A 20783-nucleotide genomic window follows, 5' to 3' on the forward strand; every position below is an offset into this window, starting at 1 on the left:
TCCGTTCCTGTCTATGTATCTTTGAAATTCACACCAACTTTTTTTTCCATTTGTTTATTTTCAGCATAACAGTATCATTATTTTTTCACCACATCCAGTGCTCCATGCAATCCGTGCCCTCTATAATACCCACCACCTGGTACCCCGACCTCCCACCCCCCCCGCCACTTCAAACCCCTCAGATTGTTTCTCAGAGTCCATAGTCTCTCATGACTCACCAATTTTTAACAAGTTCTCTATTGTTAAAACTCTCCTTGTGGCTTTTATTAGCCATGAATAGCTGCCCCTATCTACTTGGGGACAAAAATATCTTAGAGGAATGATCTCCTATCACCATATTCTCTGGATTACCCCCTCCCACCTACCTCCATTCTCCCCAACAGGGTCTCTATTTTCAAGCCCTTTTCCAGAAAGAAAAATGAAAGCTCTGTAGAAAGCCATCTCCCTTGTCCATCTCTCCTCGTAAACCTGTTTTTGGTCAGTTTGACAACATTTTTGTTGCAGAATAAATTGTAAGTCATCTTAATTAAATCCAACGCAGAGAACTGGTCATTCAAAATAGTTACAAAACTTAATGGCATTTGCTTCTTAGGTCCCCACTGAAAACACAGAGTTGCAGTATCATAATTCCTCTAAAGCTGACACAACAAACACCCTTTCTCCCAGTTGAACAATTTGTGTACTTGCTTGAGGGGCTATCTAATCTTTCAAACAAAAAGAACTGTATCTAAAACTTTGGGACACTCTTGGCTTTCACTGTGGTAAATAAAGAAATCCATTTTGTTTTCTTCCTCAAGGACAACATTCTTTACTAGATGAGATGCTTCACCCTGACTGGAGAAAGGGAAAGTCTTGGAAAAAGGAAAAATAAGTCATTAAGCATGTATTCTCTCACACACCCACATACACACATACGCAGGCACCATACGTTTAAAGACACAATGACTCACAACCCCTCCATTACTGTTGATTCCAAGGATGTCGGTTGCTCTCAGGTACCCCAGCTTTACCTGGGCCTCCCCTTGGAGAGTTGTTCAGATTTCTAATCACCTTTTGAAAATCCTTATGACTTTACAATATAAACTCCTATTTTAGCTTTTGTCTTTCTTCTAACCCATCATTCCTTCACACTCCTGAGCTGCTGGGGCTGGGTGGGTCTCCCTCAGAGGCCCAAGTCCAAGTCTAGCCATTTCCTGCTTTCCTTTCTCCTGTCTGTGTTCAGTGCCCATTTCTGGCAACCTTTCTTTTCTGTCTCATTTCTTTGAAAACGAACAAACAAAACCCACAGAATCCATTTGACTTTTAAAGTTTAATTTAAACAATTTTTATTTCAACAATACATATTTACAAGGTAGATGGCTGAAAAGTTTTTAACAGGAAAAGAGAAATCTCCACCCTATTGTTCTACCCCTAACTCTCCAGAGGCCATCCCTGTCTCTCCTTTTCATTGTTTCTTCTGGACTACAGCTCCTGTTGCTAAATAACATTGTTCTACAGCTTTTGTCATTCCCTAGCTTTAGTTATTATGCATTTTCTGTGACAGAAGATGGAGATCTAGACATCTTACACCTCTCCCCCGCATACATACCCTCTCATTTCTTAAAAAAGTTGCATCACAGTATTTTGTTATTTACATTATTCTGTGTGAACATTATTTACAACTGAGCCACATAGTGTACTACGATTATATTTCTGTTCTTAAACAACTGTTTCTTTCTGCGAGCATTCAAGGATCACAGTGTCTTTTCCCTTGTTTATTTTTCTATGTATTTTCACTAGTTCATCCCAAGTTCTTCAAGAAAAATATAAATCCCTCCAATGCGTGCAAATCAATTAGTTTCTTTTTTCTTTTCTGCTATCACCAACATCTTATTTTCTTCACCTTTCTCCTGTGTTGGATTCTTTGTTTCCTAGATCCCATGTTTTCCCCTATCTTGGCTTAATCATTTATTTTGGAGGAACACATCCTCCAGCGGGTTTCTGATAAAAAGTGCAAGGGTAATAAAGAGTGTTGAGACCTTCTGTACTAAAAATGTCTATCTAACCTCTCATTTATTTGTAGGTGTTTTTCATGTTTGGGCCTTTGTGCCCCACGCCCCCACCGCCTGGCCTTGCTGGCCCCCAAGTGCAGTGGTCATTGACTATTCATAATTACGAGTGAGGCTCTAACAGGCTGACTAGGTGCTCTCTGAATGTGAGGGATTATTTGCAGTGTGGGCTTCCCTGTCAGGTAGGTAATAAGGGAGGTTCTGGCTTTTTTGTTAGGAAATCCTCAACGGTCGGTTAGTCTTTTTCTTGGGTTGGACAGTTTCCCCACAGTGGAATCCTATACGCACCTGTTTTGATGGGATATGAGTCTGTCAGCATTCTGATAGCCCCCCCCCCCTCCGGGACTCCTGTTTACTATGAAGACATTTCCTTTCTCCCTAGCTTGAGACCACCACCTCCCTCCCACACTCTACCTGAGGTCAGTAACTCCAGAGAGAGTATCTTGTGAAAATGAGAAGGGGTAGGTGCTTGATGGGGAAAGGGAACTTTTATTCAGACCTTCAACCAATCTTCCTGGAGTTTTGTAGGGAAATCAGTGGAGTAAACACCCAGCTATCTCTTCTCCACAGATATTTTTTAAACACTTACAAGCTTGTGAACTTGAACAAGCTTCTTAATTACTCTGAGCTTCAATTTTTTCATTCGTGAAGTAGAAACACAAGGCTTTGGTGTGAGGGTTAAATGGGGTTGCTGAATGCAAAATGTCTGGCACAGTCTGCCCAGCATGGAGAGGGCATTCAATTGTTCATGGTACAGTGGTCTGGGAGGTAGCAGTTGGTAGTCTCACTAGGTTTGTTTCAGTGGACAAAAGAACCCCTTCCCAATATCCATTTCTTTTCTATACTCTCTCAAAAGGAAAGCCACCCTATTCATGTTTTGCCAGCATATTAGTAGAATTTCAGAGGTACAACAACCTTTGCGATTTATCCTCTACCCCACACTCTCTCTCAGTGCCCACCCAAACACTTAGAGCAACCTCCTCTGTTCTGGCTCCCACCCCATTGGATTAATGTGCAAGACTGAGAACTGAAGTGAAGTCAGTCCAAACCCAAATCCCAAGAGTAAAACTGACTCCCTCTTCTCTGTATTTTCACCCATAATCCCTCTAACCCTAGGCAATGGCCTAGTTCTTCCTCCTACTCTTCCCATCCTTTCTAGCCTCCTGGCAAGAAAGAGGCAAAGAGAACTTTCTTGCCTTCAGTGTGCTAGATCCTCTATCTCAGTCCAAAATGAAATATCTCCTTCTCCCTACTTTTCACCCAGCTCTTTCTTGCCCCAGACCTCCTCTCCCTTTCTCTCTCACTGTTCTTGTTTGGGACCTGTTAAAGGGCAACCTTCTTCACAAAGTCTTTTCAGTGAATTCCTAGGATGCTTTTCTTATCTGCTCTGGAACCTCCTTTAGCTTTGTTAACTGGCTATATCTTAAAGGATTGAAGGTGTAAGAGGGGCTGGAGAAGCTGGACAAGTTGAGATTGTCTTAACCTTAATCTAGAATGCCTGGTGGGACCAAGATCTGGTACAGGATCTGACAAAAAGAAGCACACAATATGCTAAGCACTTTTTCCCCAGTCTGACCTTTTAGGTTGCAAGACTAGTAGAGACTTTGCCTGCTACATTTCTCATCTAGACTCAACCACTGAAAACACACCTAATAAAATGTTTGAAGTAGGACTTGATTGACCTTTGTTGGAAATGGTGTAAAAATATGGTCAATTGAGACTACGTGTGAATGAATGTGAGCACAAGGATACAAGAACAGGCCTTATCTACAAAACCCTTAAACTTGTGTTTCCTTTTTCAACCAGATGCAGACAGGAATGCTGCACTTTGTCTTCTGTAGGTGATCTTTTCTGAGTGTAGCCCTTAGCCTGTCCTTAAAAATTTCCCCAGCAAAGTAATAGAGCAAAGGATTGAGGCACGTATTGGCTGCTGCCAAGGCCAGTGTGATGACCACAGATTTATGCAGCTTGTCTCTGCATACACCCACTTCCCATGCAAGCAGGTGGAGGGTTCTCAGTACATGATAGGGCAGGAAACACAGGAGGAAGATGATCAAGGCAATGATGATGGTGATAAGAGCCTTCTTGTGAGAAACCCGCACACCCAGTTCTGGGACCTTCACCTTTAACAGAGCTCGGATGATCAGCAGGTAACAAATGTTGAGCATGCAGAATGGCAGCAGGAAGCCATCACCAAGGCAATGTAATTCAAGGTCTTCAAATTAAAAATTTTATGCATATTCAGCTCTAAGCATAATGTGACACTGCCATTCCGCTCAGAGCCATTGTTCAGAAGCACTGCTGAGGAAGCCATGATAAGGAACCATATGATCCCACACAGAGTCCAGGCACTCCTGGTGCTGGTGACATGGAGGTGCCTGAAGGGGTGAACGGTTGCCAGGAAACGAGGTGCCTGAAGGGGTGAACGGTTGCCAGGAAACGCACGATGCTCAGCACAGTCAGGAAATAAATGCTGCTGTACATGTTGACATACAGAGAATAAGACATAATCCTTCAGGCCAGGTCCCCAAATATCCAATTGGAGCCTCTGAGGTAATAGTCAGCTCTGAAGGGTAGTGTACTTGTGAATAAGAAATCTGAAATGGCCAGGTTTAGCATGAAAATATTCACAGACGTGGACTTCTTATAAGACTGCAGGAAAACATATATGGAAAAGCCATTTCCCAAGGTTCCCCAGATAAATATTATCAAGTACACGGTAGGGTAAAAATCCTTTTTGAAGTTTTCAATTGTACAGTTCCCATTGCTGTTGTTACTGGTGAAGGTGCCATTGGATTCCATTTCTGGTATGGCGGTGGATGGAGGCAAGAACATGAGTTTTCTCTTCATCCTAGATGAAAAACACACACACACAAAAAGTTACTTCTTGTTCACTACTTATAGCTTTTCAGATTTTAATGAAACTTGAGTCAAAAAATATCTGAAAAGTCTTTACTGTATGCTCCATTATAAATTTCTAGAATGCAAAATAAACATTAATTTATTTGGTTAAAGCCAAAGCTTCAAACTTGGGAGACCTTTGGCCAAGTGCCTATGCTAATACTGCAGCTAAATCTACCAAAGAGCAGTTGGCTCATCAGAATGTATGGAAAACAAAAGGAAATGGCACAAATTTTCAAGTGCTAAAAGAAAACTCTACCAACCCAGAGGTTCTATATGCTGCAAAAATACCCTTCAAATATGAAGGAGAAGTCAAGACATTCTTAGATGATGGAAATCAAGAGAATTTGTTGCCAGCAGACCTACCCTAAGTGAATGGCTAAAAGAAGTCCTCTAGACAGAAAGGAATCAATAAAAGAAAAAACCTAAGAACATAAAAAAAAAGGTAAGACATGAAAATCAAAAATATATAAATAAGTACAAGAGGATTTTCTTCTCTTTTTGAGTCTAAGTTATGTTTAATGATTGAAACAAAAACTCTAACATTGATGGGATTTGATATGATGTAGGGGAATTTTTAAAGATAATTTATTGTAATTGGGGGAGGGTAAAGGGATATAAAAGAGGTAAGTTTTCCACACTTTGCTTGAGTTGGTAAAATGATGATGTCAATAGAGTGTGGTTAGTGACATATGTATAATGTAACACCTAGAGCAACCATTATCAGAAGAGACCCCAAATTGCTATGGAAATGTTAAAAAACAAAAATAAAACTGGCGGCATCATGTTACATGATTTCAAGCTTTACTACAAAACTGTGATCACCAAGACAGCATGGTATTGGCATAAAAACAGACACAAAGAACAGTGGAACAGAGTAGAGAGCCCAGATATGGACCCTCAACTCTGTGGGCAAATAATCTTTGACAAAACAGGAAAAAACATACAGTGGAAAAAAAGACAGTCTCTTCAATAAATGGTGCTGGGAAAACTGGACAGCTATATGTAGAAGAATGAAACTCGACCATTCTCTTACACCATACACAAAGATAAACTCGAAATGGATAAAAGACCTCAACATGAGACAGGAATCCATCAGAACCCTAGAGGAGAATATAGGCAGTAAGTAACCTCTTCAATATCAGCCACAGCAACTTCTTTCAAGATATGTCCCCAAAGGCAAAGGAAACAAAAGAGAAAATGAACTTTTGGGACTTCATCAAGATCAAAAGCTTCTGCACAGCAAAGGAGACAGTCAAAAAAATGAAGAGGCAACCCACAGAATGGGAGAAGATATTTGCAAATGGCAGTACAGACAAAAGGCTGACATGCAGGATCTATAATGAACTCCTCAAACTCAACACACAATACAGACAATCATATCAAATAATGGGCAGAAGATATGGACAGACACTTCTCCAATGAAGACCTACAAATGGCTATCAGAAACATGAAAAAATGTTCATCATCACTAGCCATCAGGGAGATTCAAATTAAAACCACATTGAGATACCACCTTACACCAGTTAGAATGGCCAAAATTAGCAAGACAGGAAACAACATGTGTTGGAGGGGATGTGGAGAAAGGGGAACCCTCTTCCACTGTTGGTGGGAAAGCAAGTTGGTGCAGCCTCTTTGGAGAACAGTGTGGAGATTCCTCAAGAAATTAAAAATAGAGCTTCCCTATTACCCTGCCATTGCACTACTGGGTATTTACCCCAAAGATACAGATGTAGTGAAAGGAAGGGCCATCTGTACCCCAATGTTTATAGCAGCAACGACCACAGTCGACAAATTGTGGAAAGAACCAAGATGCCCTTCAACGGATGAATGGATAGGGAAGATGTGGTCCATATACACTATGTAGATTATGCCTCCATCAGAAAGGATGAATACCCAACTTTTGTAGCAACATGGACAGGACTGGAAGAGATTATGCTGAGTGAAATAAGTCAAGCAGAGAGAGTCAGTTATTATATGCTCTCACTTATTTGTGGAGCATAACAAATAACAGGGAGGACATGGGGAGATGGAGAGGAGAAGGGAGCCGAGGGAAATTGGAGGGGGAGATGAACCATGAGAGACTATGGACTCTGGAAAACAACCTGAGGGTTTTGAACAGGCGGGGGGTGGGTGGCAGGTTGGGGGAACCAGGTGGTGGGTATTGCATGGAGGGCGCGTATTGCATGGAGCACTGGGTGCGGTGCAAAAACAATGAATACTGTTATGCTGAAAAGAAATTAAAAAATAATAATAATAAAAGCTATACAAAGAGATATGCTCAAATACACAAGAGCTAAATCAAAACAGAATTCTGAAAAGTCTTCAAATAATCACCAGGAAGATAGGAAAAAAAAGTAAATAATGCAAATAGAAAAATAAAATAAAATGGCAGACTTATCTCTAACAAAAAAATAATTACATTTAACATAAATAGTCTAAAGATGCCAATTAAAATACAGGTTATATATATATGTATATATATATATAAAATATGCTTATATAAGAAATTCACTTCAAATAATAGTATTGGCAGGTTGAAAGTAAAAGGATGAAACACACATGCCATGCAAACATTAATCAAAGGAAATAAGGGATTGGCTTTTAATATCAGATAATGTAAACTTCAGAACAGAGAAAATTCTGGCAGAGGGACATTATATTATGATTAAAGTGTTTATCTGCCAAAAGGACATACCAGTTCAAAATGTCTATACACCAAACAACAGAGTTGCAAACTATGTGAAGGAAAACTGATAGAATTGAAAGGAGAAATACACAAGTCCACTGTTATAGTTGGTAATTTCAAAACCCTGTCTCAATAACAGATAGAGCAAATAGGCAAAACTTCAGCAAGAATATGGAACACCTCAAATACAAGATCAACCAACAGGAACCAACTGTCATTTATAAAATACTCTATTCAGCAACAGCAGAAAACACATTTTTTCAAGTGCTCACAGAACATATAGCCAAAAACACCATATCCTGGGCCATAAAACAAACCTCAACAGATTTAAAAGAACTGAAATCATATAGAGTGTGCTCTATAACTACTATGGAATCAAACTAGAAAGCAATAGCAGAAATATAGAAAATCCCCCAATTTTTGGAAACTAACAACACACTTCTAAATACTCCATGGGTCAAAGAGGAAGTCTCAAGGGAAACCAATAATGTACTGAACTGAATAAAAATGACAATGCACCATATCAAAATTTGTGGAGTATAGCCAAAGCAAAGCTGACAGAAAACTGTATAACACTAAATGCATAAAGGACCAAAGAAAAAGTTTTAAATCAGTCATCTAGGCTAACCTTCTCAAGAAGGTTAACAAAACAAAACAAAACAAACAAACAAAAAAACCAAAAACCCTTTAAAAGTGGAATAAACTCAGGGAACCTGGGTGGCTCGGTTGTTTAGGTGTCCAACTCTTAATCTCAGCTCAGGTCTTAATCTCAGGGTCATGAATTCAAGCCCTGCATGGGGCTCCAAGCCGAGCATGAAACCTACTTAAAAAAAAAAAAAGTGAAATAAGCCCAAAGCAAGCAAAATAAAGGAAATAATAAAGGTAAAAGCAGAAATCAAGGAAATTAAAAACAGAAAAAAATAGAGAAAAATCAATGAAAGAAAGAGCTTGTTCTTTGAAAAGATCAATACAATCAACAAACTTATAGCAAGGTAGACAAAGGTAAAAATAGAGCAGACACAAATTGCCATTATCAAGAATGAAACCAGGGGACATAATTATAGACACTACAAACATCAAAAGTATAAGGAAATACTATGAATACCTTTACATGCATAAATTTGATAACTTAGGTGAAATGAACTAATTCCTTAAAAATAAAAAAAACCTACTTCAACTCACCAAATATAAAATGATAATTAGAACTACTGAGAAAATTACAATTTAAACTCTCAAAAAGAATCTCCAAGTCCAGGTGGTATCACTGGAGAATTCTACCAAAATCTACCTTATTTAAATAAGAATTAACACCAATTCCATAAAATCTCTTCCAGAAAATGGGAGAGGAGGATACACTTCTCAATTTATTTTATGAAGCTACTATTACCTTGATATCAAAACCAGACACACTAGAATACAAAAGACTACAAATCAATATTTCCTATGAATACCAACACAATATCTTAGCAAAATATTAGCAAATAAAATTTAGCAATATTACAAAAAGAATTATGCACCACAACCAAGCAGGATTTATTTCATGCATTCAAGTCTTGTTCAATATTCAATATAATTCATGTAAAAATTTTATTTTTTTAGTGTTAATGTCATATTCATCTAAAGTGTTCCTCTTCTTTTTTTTTTAATTGTTATGTTAGTCACCATACAATACATCATTGGTTTTTGATGAAGTGTTCCATGATTCATTGCCCTTTTTTCTTCTTTCAATTCCTCTTTCTCTTTTTTTCCTCTCTTAGGAAATGAATGATTACCTGATCAAGAGCCCCTCACTCTTTTTGTACACATTTCTAGGAACATATGGTCTAGATAAACAGGCAAAATGTCTGAAATAAAAGGAGACAAATTTATTAAGATGTATTTCATTTTGTGGAAGCTAAACATGTATTTATATTAATAGCTTTTATTATTACAGTTGTAAGGAAAAAAAGAAAGGGCATTATATACAAGTTAAAAGAAGATACCAATTTTGGCATGTTTCAGTCTTTAAAAAATTAATTTAGTATATAACAACTAGTGTCAACACAATATTTTGATTTGAACAATGCCAGGGTTGATTTTCCATTGGCTAAACTGAATTTCCTCCATGGAATTTGTGAATTAAGCAATATTTCACCATTTCCATTAAGTTGTTTAAAGTTTAAAATTATACATATAAATTTGTATTTAACTAAAAGGGATGGTGACCATGAGTCCTTTTTAAAAGCTTAATTTTATGACATTCTTACTTTGGGACAAATCATAAGAATTTAATGTTTTAACTAGCAGCCACTATGTAACCATATTGTTTAAGAGCTCCAGGAGCTCCAGCAAGGCTTCTAGAGGCCTTAAGTCAACTTTGCTACTTAGTTCTATGGTCTCCACTAAACTTAATAATCTCCCTGTTGGGGGCACCTGGTTAGCTCAGTAGGCTGGGAATGGAACTCTTAATCTCTGGGTCCTGAGTTCAAGCCCCACATTGGGTGTAGGGATTACTTAAAATAAATAAATAGTTTCCTGGGGTTGTACAGAACTTCATATTGATAGAAATGACTTGGGACTTTTCAGCCAATCGCATAACCTGCTATACAATTTTGTTGGTTTCCCTTAAAACATCACCATCCATTGCTGTAACATTAAAACAAGCTGCCCTTCTTTCCTCATCTATATATGTATGTGTGTATATATATATATATACACACACACACATATATATATATATACACATATATATGTATATATATTTATATAAAAGCCCATGATTGGTTATCTTAGTAACCGAGGCGTCCATACCTTGCATGGACCTTCTCGATTCTCCCTTGCATATCCCTGATTTAATTTTGTTAGTTGGGTGGCTCATACTTAGAAAGAAAAATAAAATTGTCAAACAGGCTATGTTGTTGGTGACATGAATTTATCCTTGAAATATAAGCTTTACCTTGAAATAAAATATTCAGATGGCTAAGTTAATTGCCTTTACCCACACTTGCTGACAAATGGATAAAAGAACAAATATTTATACTGATACATAGAATATGATTTTGGATTCATTCATGAATTCAAAATACTTTAGAAATAGAGATTTCTCAAAATGGATAAAAGACCTCAATGTGAGACAGGAATCCATCAGAATCCTAGAGGAGAACATAGGCAGTAATCTCTTCGATATCAGCCACAGCAACTTCTTTCAAGATATGTCTCCAAAGGCAAAGGAAACAAAAGCCAAAATAAACTTTTGGGACTTCATCAAGATCAAAAGCTTCTGCACAGCAAAGGAAGCAGTGAAGGAAACAAAGAGGCAACCCACGGAATGGGAGAAGATATTTGCAAATGACAGTACAGACAAAAGGCTGATATCCAGGATCTATAATGAACTTCTCAAACTCAACACACACAATACAGACAATCATATCAAAAAATGGGCAGAAGATATGGACAGACACTTCTCCAATGAAGACATACAAATGGCTATCAGAAACATGAAAAAATGTTCATTATCACTAGCCATCAGGGAGATTCAAATTAAAACCACATTGAGATACCACCTTACACCAGTTAGAATGGCCAAAATTAGCAAGACAGGAAACAACATGTGTTGGAGGGGATGTGGAGAAAGGGGAACCCTCTTCCACTGTTGGTGGGAAAGCAAGTTGGTGCAGCCTCTTTGGAGAACAGTGTGGAGATTCCTCAAGAAATTAAAAATAGAGCTTCCCTATGATCCTGCCATTGCACTACTGGGTATTTACCCCAAAGATACAGATGTAGTGAAAAGAAGGGCCATCTGTACCCCAATGTTTATAGCATCAATGGCCACGGTTGCCAAACTGTGGAAAGAAGCAAGATGCCCTTCAACGGACGACTGGATAAGGAAGATGTGGTCCATATACACTATGGAGTATTATGCCTCCATCAGAAAGGACGAATACCAAACTTTTGTAGCAACATGGACAGGACTGGAAGAGATTATGCTGAGTGAAATAAGTCAAGCAGAGAGAGTCAATTATCATATGGTTTCACTTATTTGTGGAGCATAACAAATAGCATGGAGGACATGGGGAGAAAGAGAGGAGAAGGGAGTTGGGGGAAATTGGAAGGGGAGGTGAACCATGAGAGACTATGGACTCTGAAAAACAATCTGAGGGTTTTGAAGGGGCAGGGAGTGGGAGGTCAGGGTACCAGGTGGTGGGTATTGGGGAGGGCGCGTATTGCATGGAGCACTGGGTGTGGTGCAAAACTAATGAATACTGTTATGCTGAAAATAAAAAATAAATTAAAAAAAAGAAATAGAGATTTTTATTAAATATTATTAAAGCATAACTGACATATAACATTATGTTAAATTTTAAATGTACAATATGACTTTGGGAAAGGATCACCAAAATGAATCTAGTTACCATGACCACCACACATAATCAACAGATTTTTTTCTCTTGTGATGAGAACTTCCAAGATCTACTTTCTTAGCAACTTTCAAATATGCAGGAAATATTATTGACTATAGGTACCACACTGTACATCTCCCTGACTTATTTTAATAATCAGAAGTTTGTACCTCCGGATGTCCTTCACCCATGTCTCCTACTCCCACCCCCCTCCTCTGGCAGCCCCCAATCCGGTCTCTCTTTATGACTTTTATTTTGTTTGTTCATTTGTTTCTCAGACTCCATATATAAGTGAAATCACATGGTATTTGTTTTTTCTCTGTCTGAATTATTTTACTTAGCATAATACCCCATAGGTTCTTAATTATTTTCTTAATTACTGCTCTAAAATTCAGCCATCTTTAAGGGCCGGCAATAAAGTTTTAGAAAATGCAAAAAAAAAAAAAAAAGGATCAAAGTAAACAATGGATCAAAGGTAAACAATGGATCAAAGAACCCTGAGATGCTTTGCTATTTATTACCCAAAGATATAGCCATAATAAAAGTAGAGTTTAGCAAGGCTGCTTCATGATATTACTTGTAACAGCAGAGATAAACTGGTGATGGTATTAAACCAACACTGGCAGGGTAACTTGAAGGCTATCGCTAAGGATGCTCCCATGTATGCCCCATCTGCCATCAACACAATTCTAGCAAGTCTGTAAAGGTAGAACATGGACATCCACAGTCCCAAGGCTCCTTTGGACATCTCCAGAAAGTCTATGAATGTGTTCTGGTTATTGTTCATTTTCAGAGTGTGTCAAGGCTTTTCTTTGCTACAGAGCTCTGTAGAAAAAAAAAATTGCTTGATTTGGGAATCCCAACTTGTCTCTTCTAATAGAGTCATCAAAGAACCATAAAGCTTTAACTTTTACTTAGTAACGTCACTGTCCTTATCCATAGACCCAGGGAAAGTAACAAGAACGAATGGCATTCTCACACCCTCAACCTTCTCATGATTGAAGTATTTCCACTGGCCTTGATTGCAGGCAATGAGATCAGCCCCTCCTAGAACCCACAAATTACCTGAGTTTACAAACTCATATTACAAACTCCTCTTAATTTGTTTGTAATTGCTTAATTTGTTTACTTAAATTGTAAACCCTTCCCCCTCCTCCTCCTCCTCCTCCTTTTTTTTTTTTTTTTAAGTAGATTTCACATCCAGCATGGAGCCCAATGTGGGGCTTGAACTCACAACCCTGAGACCATGACCTGAGCTCAAGAGTTAGGGACACGTAACTAAGCCACCCAGGCACCCCTCTGGGTTGTTTTTTTTCTTAGATCATAGCTACTGTTCTGAATTTAACAGATTACTGACAAAACTTAATAAATAAAACCAACCAAAAAACAAATGAAAAATACTTCAAGATGTAAATTTTCTTCTCTCTATCCCTTCTGATAGTTAAGTTTCTCCTCACATAATTAACCCTAATTTCAGTCTTATCAAAATTATATATTGACTCCATATCAACAAAATGCTTCTGCCAAAGTCCTTACAACCCTATCAGCAAAACCTAACCCTTTGGGAGTGGGAACAAAGATTGAGTCTAACCTGGGTAGAAATCATTACTTTATTTTCTTCAACAACCTTCCAGCCTGTTTTGCAGGACCTGTTTGATTCCACTGAAGGCATCTGTCCACCTCCAAGGACTCTCCACCACAGATACTCAATAAAGAAAAAGTCTCATTCCTATTGTGAGAAATGAATCTTAAATTCCCGGTTACCAGGCACCTGGGTGGCTCAGTGGGTTAAGCCGCTGCTTTTGGCTCAGCTCATGATCTCGGGGTCCTGGGATCGGGTCCCGCGTCGGGCTCTCTGCTCAGCGGGGAGCCTGCTTCTCTCTCTCTTTCTCTCTCTGCCTGCCTCTCTGTCTACTTGTGATCTCTCTGTCAAATGAATAAATAAATAAATCTTTAAATTCCCGGTTACCACTTGTCTACTTCTTATGGAGACATCGAGCTTATACCCACCTGCCACACACTAACTCACCCTGTGTATTGAATATCATCGTTAGAGGACATCAGATGTCTAAAATTACCACCCCTCTAGGAATTACATTTCCCTAAAAAGTTACAGAGAGACATCTGAGAGAGTCAGGCACACGCTAATTGAGAGAAGTCTCTCTCAGGAGAGATAACAGACTGCCCGGTGTACATAATGAGCAACCAACCACCAGAGCTGGAATAATGCAATCAGAAAGAATCACTCATAACTTGTTCCTGACCCTGGCGAGAGCATTATGTATTTAGAGTATACAACTTCTGCTCTGGAACCTGACAAAAACTCGCTCTCAAATGCTAGCCAGGCTCCTCGGAGTCCTCTTCTTGCTAGGCTTCCCACTTGAATAAAGGACTAACAGTTTTTTGGTTTTTGTTTTTTCTGTGTTAACATTTTTTTTAAATTACAAAAACAACAGTAGGTTGTAAATGCTTTAAACAATTTTCCTATAAACAAAATGTCACAATCGTTTTCCCATTTGATAGATTTTCTACTACAATACGAAAAAATATTTGCTTGTGTAAACAGTAAGGATATAACATGACTCTAAGCCAGACAACTTTGCCTCATGCCCAAACACATAAGAATTAGTGGTAGGATGGAGGAGAAAACATTTCTAAAGGGGTAGACAGCCTAGCGTAACTACATAAATATGCAACAACTGTTCATACAGTTTATGAGGGTTTCTCAACCTATGTTTGCCACACTCTTTCTTTTTTAAAAAATATTTTTTATTTAAATTAAATTAACATACAATATATTATTGATTTCAGAGGTGCAGGCCTGTGATTCTTCAGTCTTATACCCAGTGCTCATTACATCACGTGCCCTCCTTAATGAAGGACTAAGAGGGGCGCCTGGGTGGCTCAGTCGGTTAAGTGGCTGCCTTTGGCTCAGGTCACGATCCCAGAGTCCTGGGATTGAGCCTCGCATTGGGCTCCCTGCTCAGTGGAGAGCCTTGTTCTCCCTTTCCCTCTGCCTGCCTCTCTGCCTACTTGTGTTCTCTATCTCTCTGTCAAATAAATAAATAAAATCTTTTTTAAAAACGAAGGACTAAGAGTTTTTGTTTTTTTTAACAGTTTAGGGCTACATCTCTAGGATGACCATAACCTCCCCTTCTTATAGAGCCTGAAAAAAACTCAAGGCAATTGAAAGAACTTAGTTTGTTCCAGCCAACACCTGAAGATAGGCCTCCTGTCTCCCTCCCTTAGTGGGGGTAGCATCCTAAGCTTCAGAAATGTCAGTTAGCAAACCCAGATGCAGTTCACGTACGCCAACCTCCCCTTCCCATTTTTGGTAGTTTTTCACTTCCCTGACTCTGCTGAACACCTGTTTACCCCCTCTCTAATCCTTCATTCTTCCTTAAAAACATCCATTCACCTCTGTAAAAAATGAAGTTGAGTTCAGTTAATGTTGGGCTCTTTTCTCTACTATAAGAGTATATTACTGATTAAAATCTGTCCTTCCTTTAACTAACATCTGGCTTTGTTTATCTTTGACAAAGCCCAGGTTTAAATGTAAATTCGTTAGGGAGAGTTGTCATAGATAATAACACAGTCCTTACTTTCTCCTTAACTAGCCAAAGAGAATTTTCTACTAAACACTTACTACTACTGCACCTGTATAAATATTACATAACAGCCTAAGACTTAAGGTAGGTATAGGGAACCTTGCTGGATGTCTAGAAAAGAACAGGAGGATCAGGGGACATGTTTTCATTATCGGAGTATGATAGTATGGGTCCCTATTTTTCAGTCTGTTATACGAACTAACCATTCTTGTTCCTGAAAAGTCCTGCTTCCTTGAATATTACCCCCAAAGTATCCAATGCAAGCATAAATCCTATTATAATTCCTAACATCCTCTTTCTGAAATGCCCCAGTTTCCCTTCATGTGCATTCCACCTTGACACAAGTCAATAGACCTAACTTTGTTCAACAACCGGTATTTTCCCAATGGCCTTGGCTAGAAGACATTGACTCTGAGAATCCACATAAAGATCTAAAGAATAAAAGAGTTATGGTAAAACATTAGTTAAGTTAACCTACCCAAAGAGATGGTTTGTTAATATATTTTAATGCAGCAAGGATGTTTTTCAATTCTCCTTCAGACACTTATGTGAAGGTATAACTCAGAAAACATGGTTGACATGGAAATGATGTACAAAAAAAAAAAAAAAAAAGAAGCTTTTTTCTTTAATTCAGCATTTCCCAAAGTATCTTCCACAGAATATGAATTCCATAGGATGCTCTGTAAAAGACAAGCTTTCCATGTTTAAATCAGCTTGAGAAATATCGTAACCTCTAGTATTCTTCTCTTGGAGATTCATAATGCACGTTAAAGGCTCTATGGGGGTCCTGCAGAAAGACAGAAAGAAGAAAGCTTGATTTACACACAGTAACCTTCCCTTTTTTGGATCCTAAGAACTCTTGTGCACATTAACATATTTTAATACTCCACAGAACTAATGTTCTACATAATCTTACTTACAGGGAAATGCTGATGTTAGTATATAATTTTTCTGGAACAGGAATTTTTGATAGAAGAGAAAGAGAACCCCCACCCAATGGACCAGTCCAACCAGCAAGTGTTCAAGTGTTTGGAGTTAAAGAGTCCTAAGCACTTACTTCTGGGCAAACCAGCATTTCTGAGCATCCATTACTTCATTTGTAAAATGGAGATTGTATTAATTTCCTAAGGCTGCCTTCACAAAGTACCACAAACCTGGAGGCTTAAACAACTGTATTCTCTCACAGTTCTGGAGGCTAGACATCTGAAATCCAGGTGTCAGTTGGGCCATACTCCCTTAGAAGCCTCTAGGGAAGACATCTTCCTTGCCTTTTCTAGCTTCTAGTGGCTACCAGCAATCTTTGGCTTTCCTTGGCTTGTGGATGTGTCACTCCAATCTCTTGACTTTCCCATGGTATTTTCTTCTATGTCTTCACATCATCTTCCTACTACATATTCTATGTTCCTGTGTCGTCTCCTCTTCTTACAAGAACCCAGGTCTTTTGGCTTAGGACCCATCTTACTCCAGTAGGACCTCATCTTAATTAAATCCATCTACAAAAATCCTATTTCCAAATAAGGTCACATTCACAAGTACCTGGGATTAGGACTTGGATCTGTCTTTTTGGGGAGATATAATTCAACCCACAACAAGGATATATAACATTGATTTCATGGGGTTGTTGTAACCATTAAATGAGTAAGAGAGAGAGAGAGAGAGTGCTTCACACAGTACTTGGTACTGGATAAATGCCCCCTTGCTCTTCTACCCTCAGGAATGTATGTAGGAATGATCTTGCTTCGACATCTGTCATTCCACTGACCATGAGGGTGATGACCTCAGTTCTCATGTTCGTATGAAGTATAAAAAGTAGACTCCTCTTCATGTTTGCTAGAAGGGCATACTGTACAGAAATACTGACAACTCTTGGATTTTTCTGACAAGTTTATGATGAAAATCTCTCAAACAACTCCACTCTTATGCTTTCAGTCCATTTCTATCAGGCAGCCTTCTAACAACCCATCTGCTCCATCAGGCCTCTCTGGAAGGGTGGACTTTGAATCGTGAGCTGAAAGGTTATAATAAAGGGAACATAGAACCTCCCATTATAAACATTCAAACCAGAATAACAAGAATTCTGGGCTAAAAATTATTTCCCTGTGAATTGGACTTGTGTAAATTGATTTCTTTAGGCCTAGGAGTAGCCTGGCAAGATGAGAATTCTCATATGCAGAGCTGAGGGCCACCTCTTATTTCAGAGAGTACCATAGGGCCTTCATTGTGATGACATGAATCATGGCTCTCTGTTTTTGATCTGTCTCAACAGCAAGTCTGAGGTTTCTTGCTTGGGTTATAGGGAGAATGGTGAGGCCATCAGCTGGGATGAGGAGAGCATGCTCTAGAGCTTAGGAGACAGCTCAAGGTAGAGAAGGAATTCTGTACACAGAATACACAGAGGCTGGAATTCTGTAAGCCTAACTGAGGAAAGGGAATACAGCAAAATGAGGAAGTTGGAGACAGTGTTTGAACTCATCTTACAGGGAATTAAAATTTCTATTGGTTGGCAGGACTAGGACAGAAGGATCAAACCCCAAATCCCAAAATGCTAGAAGTGGTACAGGCAACACAACCCAAGTCCATGAAGCAAGCCTGGAGCTGGATTCAATGTCACAATTCTGTGTCTGGAAGGGCGGAGCACTAAAACCAGGATCAACAAACAGAGCCTTGGGGACAAAGAGACAAGGCATGAGAAATAAGACTGGTATACGCCCAGCCAGAGGAATTCCCATATTCCCAGGGGTTTCATTACAAATGGCTTTTTGTGTGTGTGTGTGTGGGGTGGGGGAAGGATGGAGTCTTATCCGTATGACCATACAGAATCTATTCTAGTCTTAAAGACCCTAACTTTGGAGCCAGGATTCTGATAGAATCTTAGGGAAAGCTCATATCTAACAGACCAGGGAAGAATCGGAAAAAAGTAGAAATGGACCTAAAAATGAGCAATCTTTAGACTTTTTGACCATGAAGACCACAGCTCCTGCCTCAGGACCAACAGGACTTGTGACTTGCTATGAGAATGGCAGCGGGGCTGGGGGTGGTGGGGTGTGCCTGAGTGGCTCAGTGGGTTAAAGCCTCTGCCTTTGGCTTGGGTCATAATACTGGGGTTCTGGGATCGAACCCTGCATCGGGCTCTCTGCTCAGCGGGGAGACTGCTTCCCCCTCTCTGCCTGCCTCTCTGCCTACTTGTGATCTCTGTCTGTCAAATAAATAAATAAAATCTTAAAAAGAAAAAAAAAATAATGGCAGCTGGGGAAGGTTTGGGAGCAGCCTGCCCTCCTCCCTGACTAGGGTGTGGCAAGCATTCAGAGACACTGTCAGCTACGTATGCTGAAAAAAGTCCCTCATCATAGGCAGGGCATGGAATCTAGCAGGTGTGACCACAGACAAGAGGTCATCAAAAAAGATGGTAACAGGTGTTCCCACCAGGAAGTTGAGGGGTGTGAGGGAACCAAAGCCAGACCCTAGCAATAGGGACTGTGCGCCCACAGGTGTACTCAACTTCAGTGCTGAGATCTGGCCCTGGGACTTGTCTCAGAACCTGAAGACAGGCATTCAGACACACCGACAGACACGTGCCCCAGGGAGAAGAGAGCGATAAGCATTATGCAACCCGAGGCTGTGAAATTGAGATAAACTGGTGAAGAATCGAGAATCTTCTGGAGAATAAAGGTCAGTGCCCCAGGCATCATCTTTACGAAGAATTCATGATCAGATTTTTCTAAGCCATCAGCACCAAGACAGGAGAGCTATAGACCTGCCTGCCAGCAGCCTCCCAGGTTACCACTAGGTGACGTTCTGGGTCCTCTGTTTGGCCACTGTCTCTGGAACTTCTAACTCCCACAGTGAAAATCCTTTCCTCAAGTTAACATCAGGCCCTTGGTTGTCTGATTTTGTCAGCTACCCTCACTGCTCTCACTTCAAGATACCCGCCTTTGCCAGACCTGCCTGAGGGTTCTGGGAAAGCTCACGTCCTCCATCAGTGACAAATATGCAGCATTCAAAATAAGCAGCAGACAGCCCGTATTGTGTTTACTCTGTGGTCCGCACTCCGCAGAGCTCCTTCTGTGTGTTAACTCAGGTAGTCCCCAGATATCCCTAGATAGTCTGAATTGATTATTTTATAGATGAGGAAAATTAAAGTGCAAAGATATGGAATAGCTTGTGTGCCCAAGTTCACTTGTCGCTTAGTGGTGGGATGGGGCTTAAACCCTGCTCCCAGCTCTCTGTCACAAAGCTCTTCTGCCTCTCTCTCCACCACAAATACTGGGTCCTGTGTACCTGACAAGGAAGAAAATACAACCTTAGAGCTGAAGGACCCCCCCAGAGTGGTGAATAAACCAGAAGTAGTAGACAAAGCCAGGTGAAAACGGCCATCAGAATGAAATGCTGTAGGGAACAGCCTTGGGGAACAAGAGCGTTTTTAAGGTACTAAGGGGAAAGGCTGGCTAAGGAGAGGGGCCAGGGGTTCCAGACAGAGGACCAGGCTGTGTGAAGACTGGTTGCTGTGAGCGCAGGGCAAGTCTGGGGAACGGCAAATGATAACAACCTAGGGGAAGCATGAAAGGGAGGATGAGTTGGGCAGAGGGTAGTTTGAGAGTGACCTACATCCACACAAAGGAGTTGGGGTTTTATTCTGGGGGCCATACGAGCCACTGAATTGCAGAAAGCAGATGCGTATTTTTAGAAGGGTGATATTGGCAGCAGGTGGAGGACAGCTGGGAAGGAGGCAAGCCTAGGTTCAGAGAGACTGCAAGGGATTGTCCGGGGCAGAGGGGTGGACATCTGGATGGGACTGAGAGACATGAAGAAACATGAGAGGTGGCCAGAGTTGAGGATGGACCAGTTATGGAATGTCAAGGAAAGTGGGGGCGGGGAGGGGAATCTTCTCAGGTCTTTGCTGGGAGAAGGGTGCCTTCCACTAATAAAAAGGACATAAGAAGATGCTGTTTTATAAATTGAAAAAATTAAAAAAAAAAAGATGCTGTTTTCGGGTTGGGGCAGGGGAGGGGTGGAGAGGATCAGTTCAACTAGGGACATTTTGAATATGAGGCTTTTGTGACACATGTAAATGAACTGTCCCCTTGTGTCTAGAGCTGGGGTGGAGGGGTTAAGAGAGCTTGCTGAGTTTGTGGTTCATCAGCACTTATGGTGACTAAAG

General features: G+C 40.0%; 1 protein-coding gene across 1 annotated transcript in view; it reads right to left on the bottom strand.

Annotated features, from left to right (window-relative positions):
- Nucleotides 1–1294: 1294 nt before the first annotated feature.
- LOC106003971 (cysteinyl leukotriene receptor 2) overlaps nucleotides 1295–20783 on the bottom strand; it is a 38462-nt gene continuing 18973 nt past the window's right edge. Inside the window, 4 exon segments of the mRNA XM_045080616.1 lie at nucleotides 1295–4239; nucleotides 4242–4426; nucleotides 4462–4899; nucleotides 16104–16412. Coding sequence (XP_044936551.1) covers nucleotides 3827–4239; nucleotides 4242–4426; nucleotides 4462–4898 — 1035 coding nt within the window. The 5' untranslated portion in view covers nucleotide 4899; nucleotides 16104–16412 and the 3' untranslated portion in view covers nucleotides 1295–3826.

The sequence above is a fragment of the Mustela putorius genome, unplaced genomic scaffold (genome assembly GCF_011764305.1).
Source record: "Mustela putorius furo isolate JIRA1106 unplaced genomic scaffold, ASM1176430v1.1 tig00000461_pilon_pilon_pilon, whole genome shotgun sequence".
NCBI classification, from domain to species: domain Eukaryota; kingdom Metazoa; phylum Chordata; class Mammalia; order Carnivora; family Mustelidae; genus Mustela; species Mustela putorius.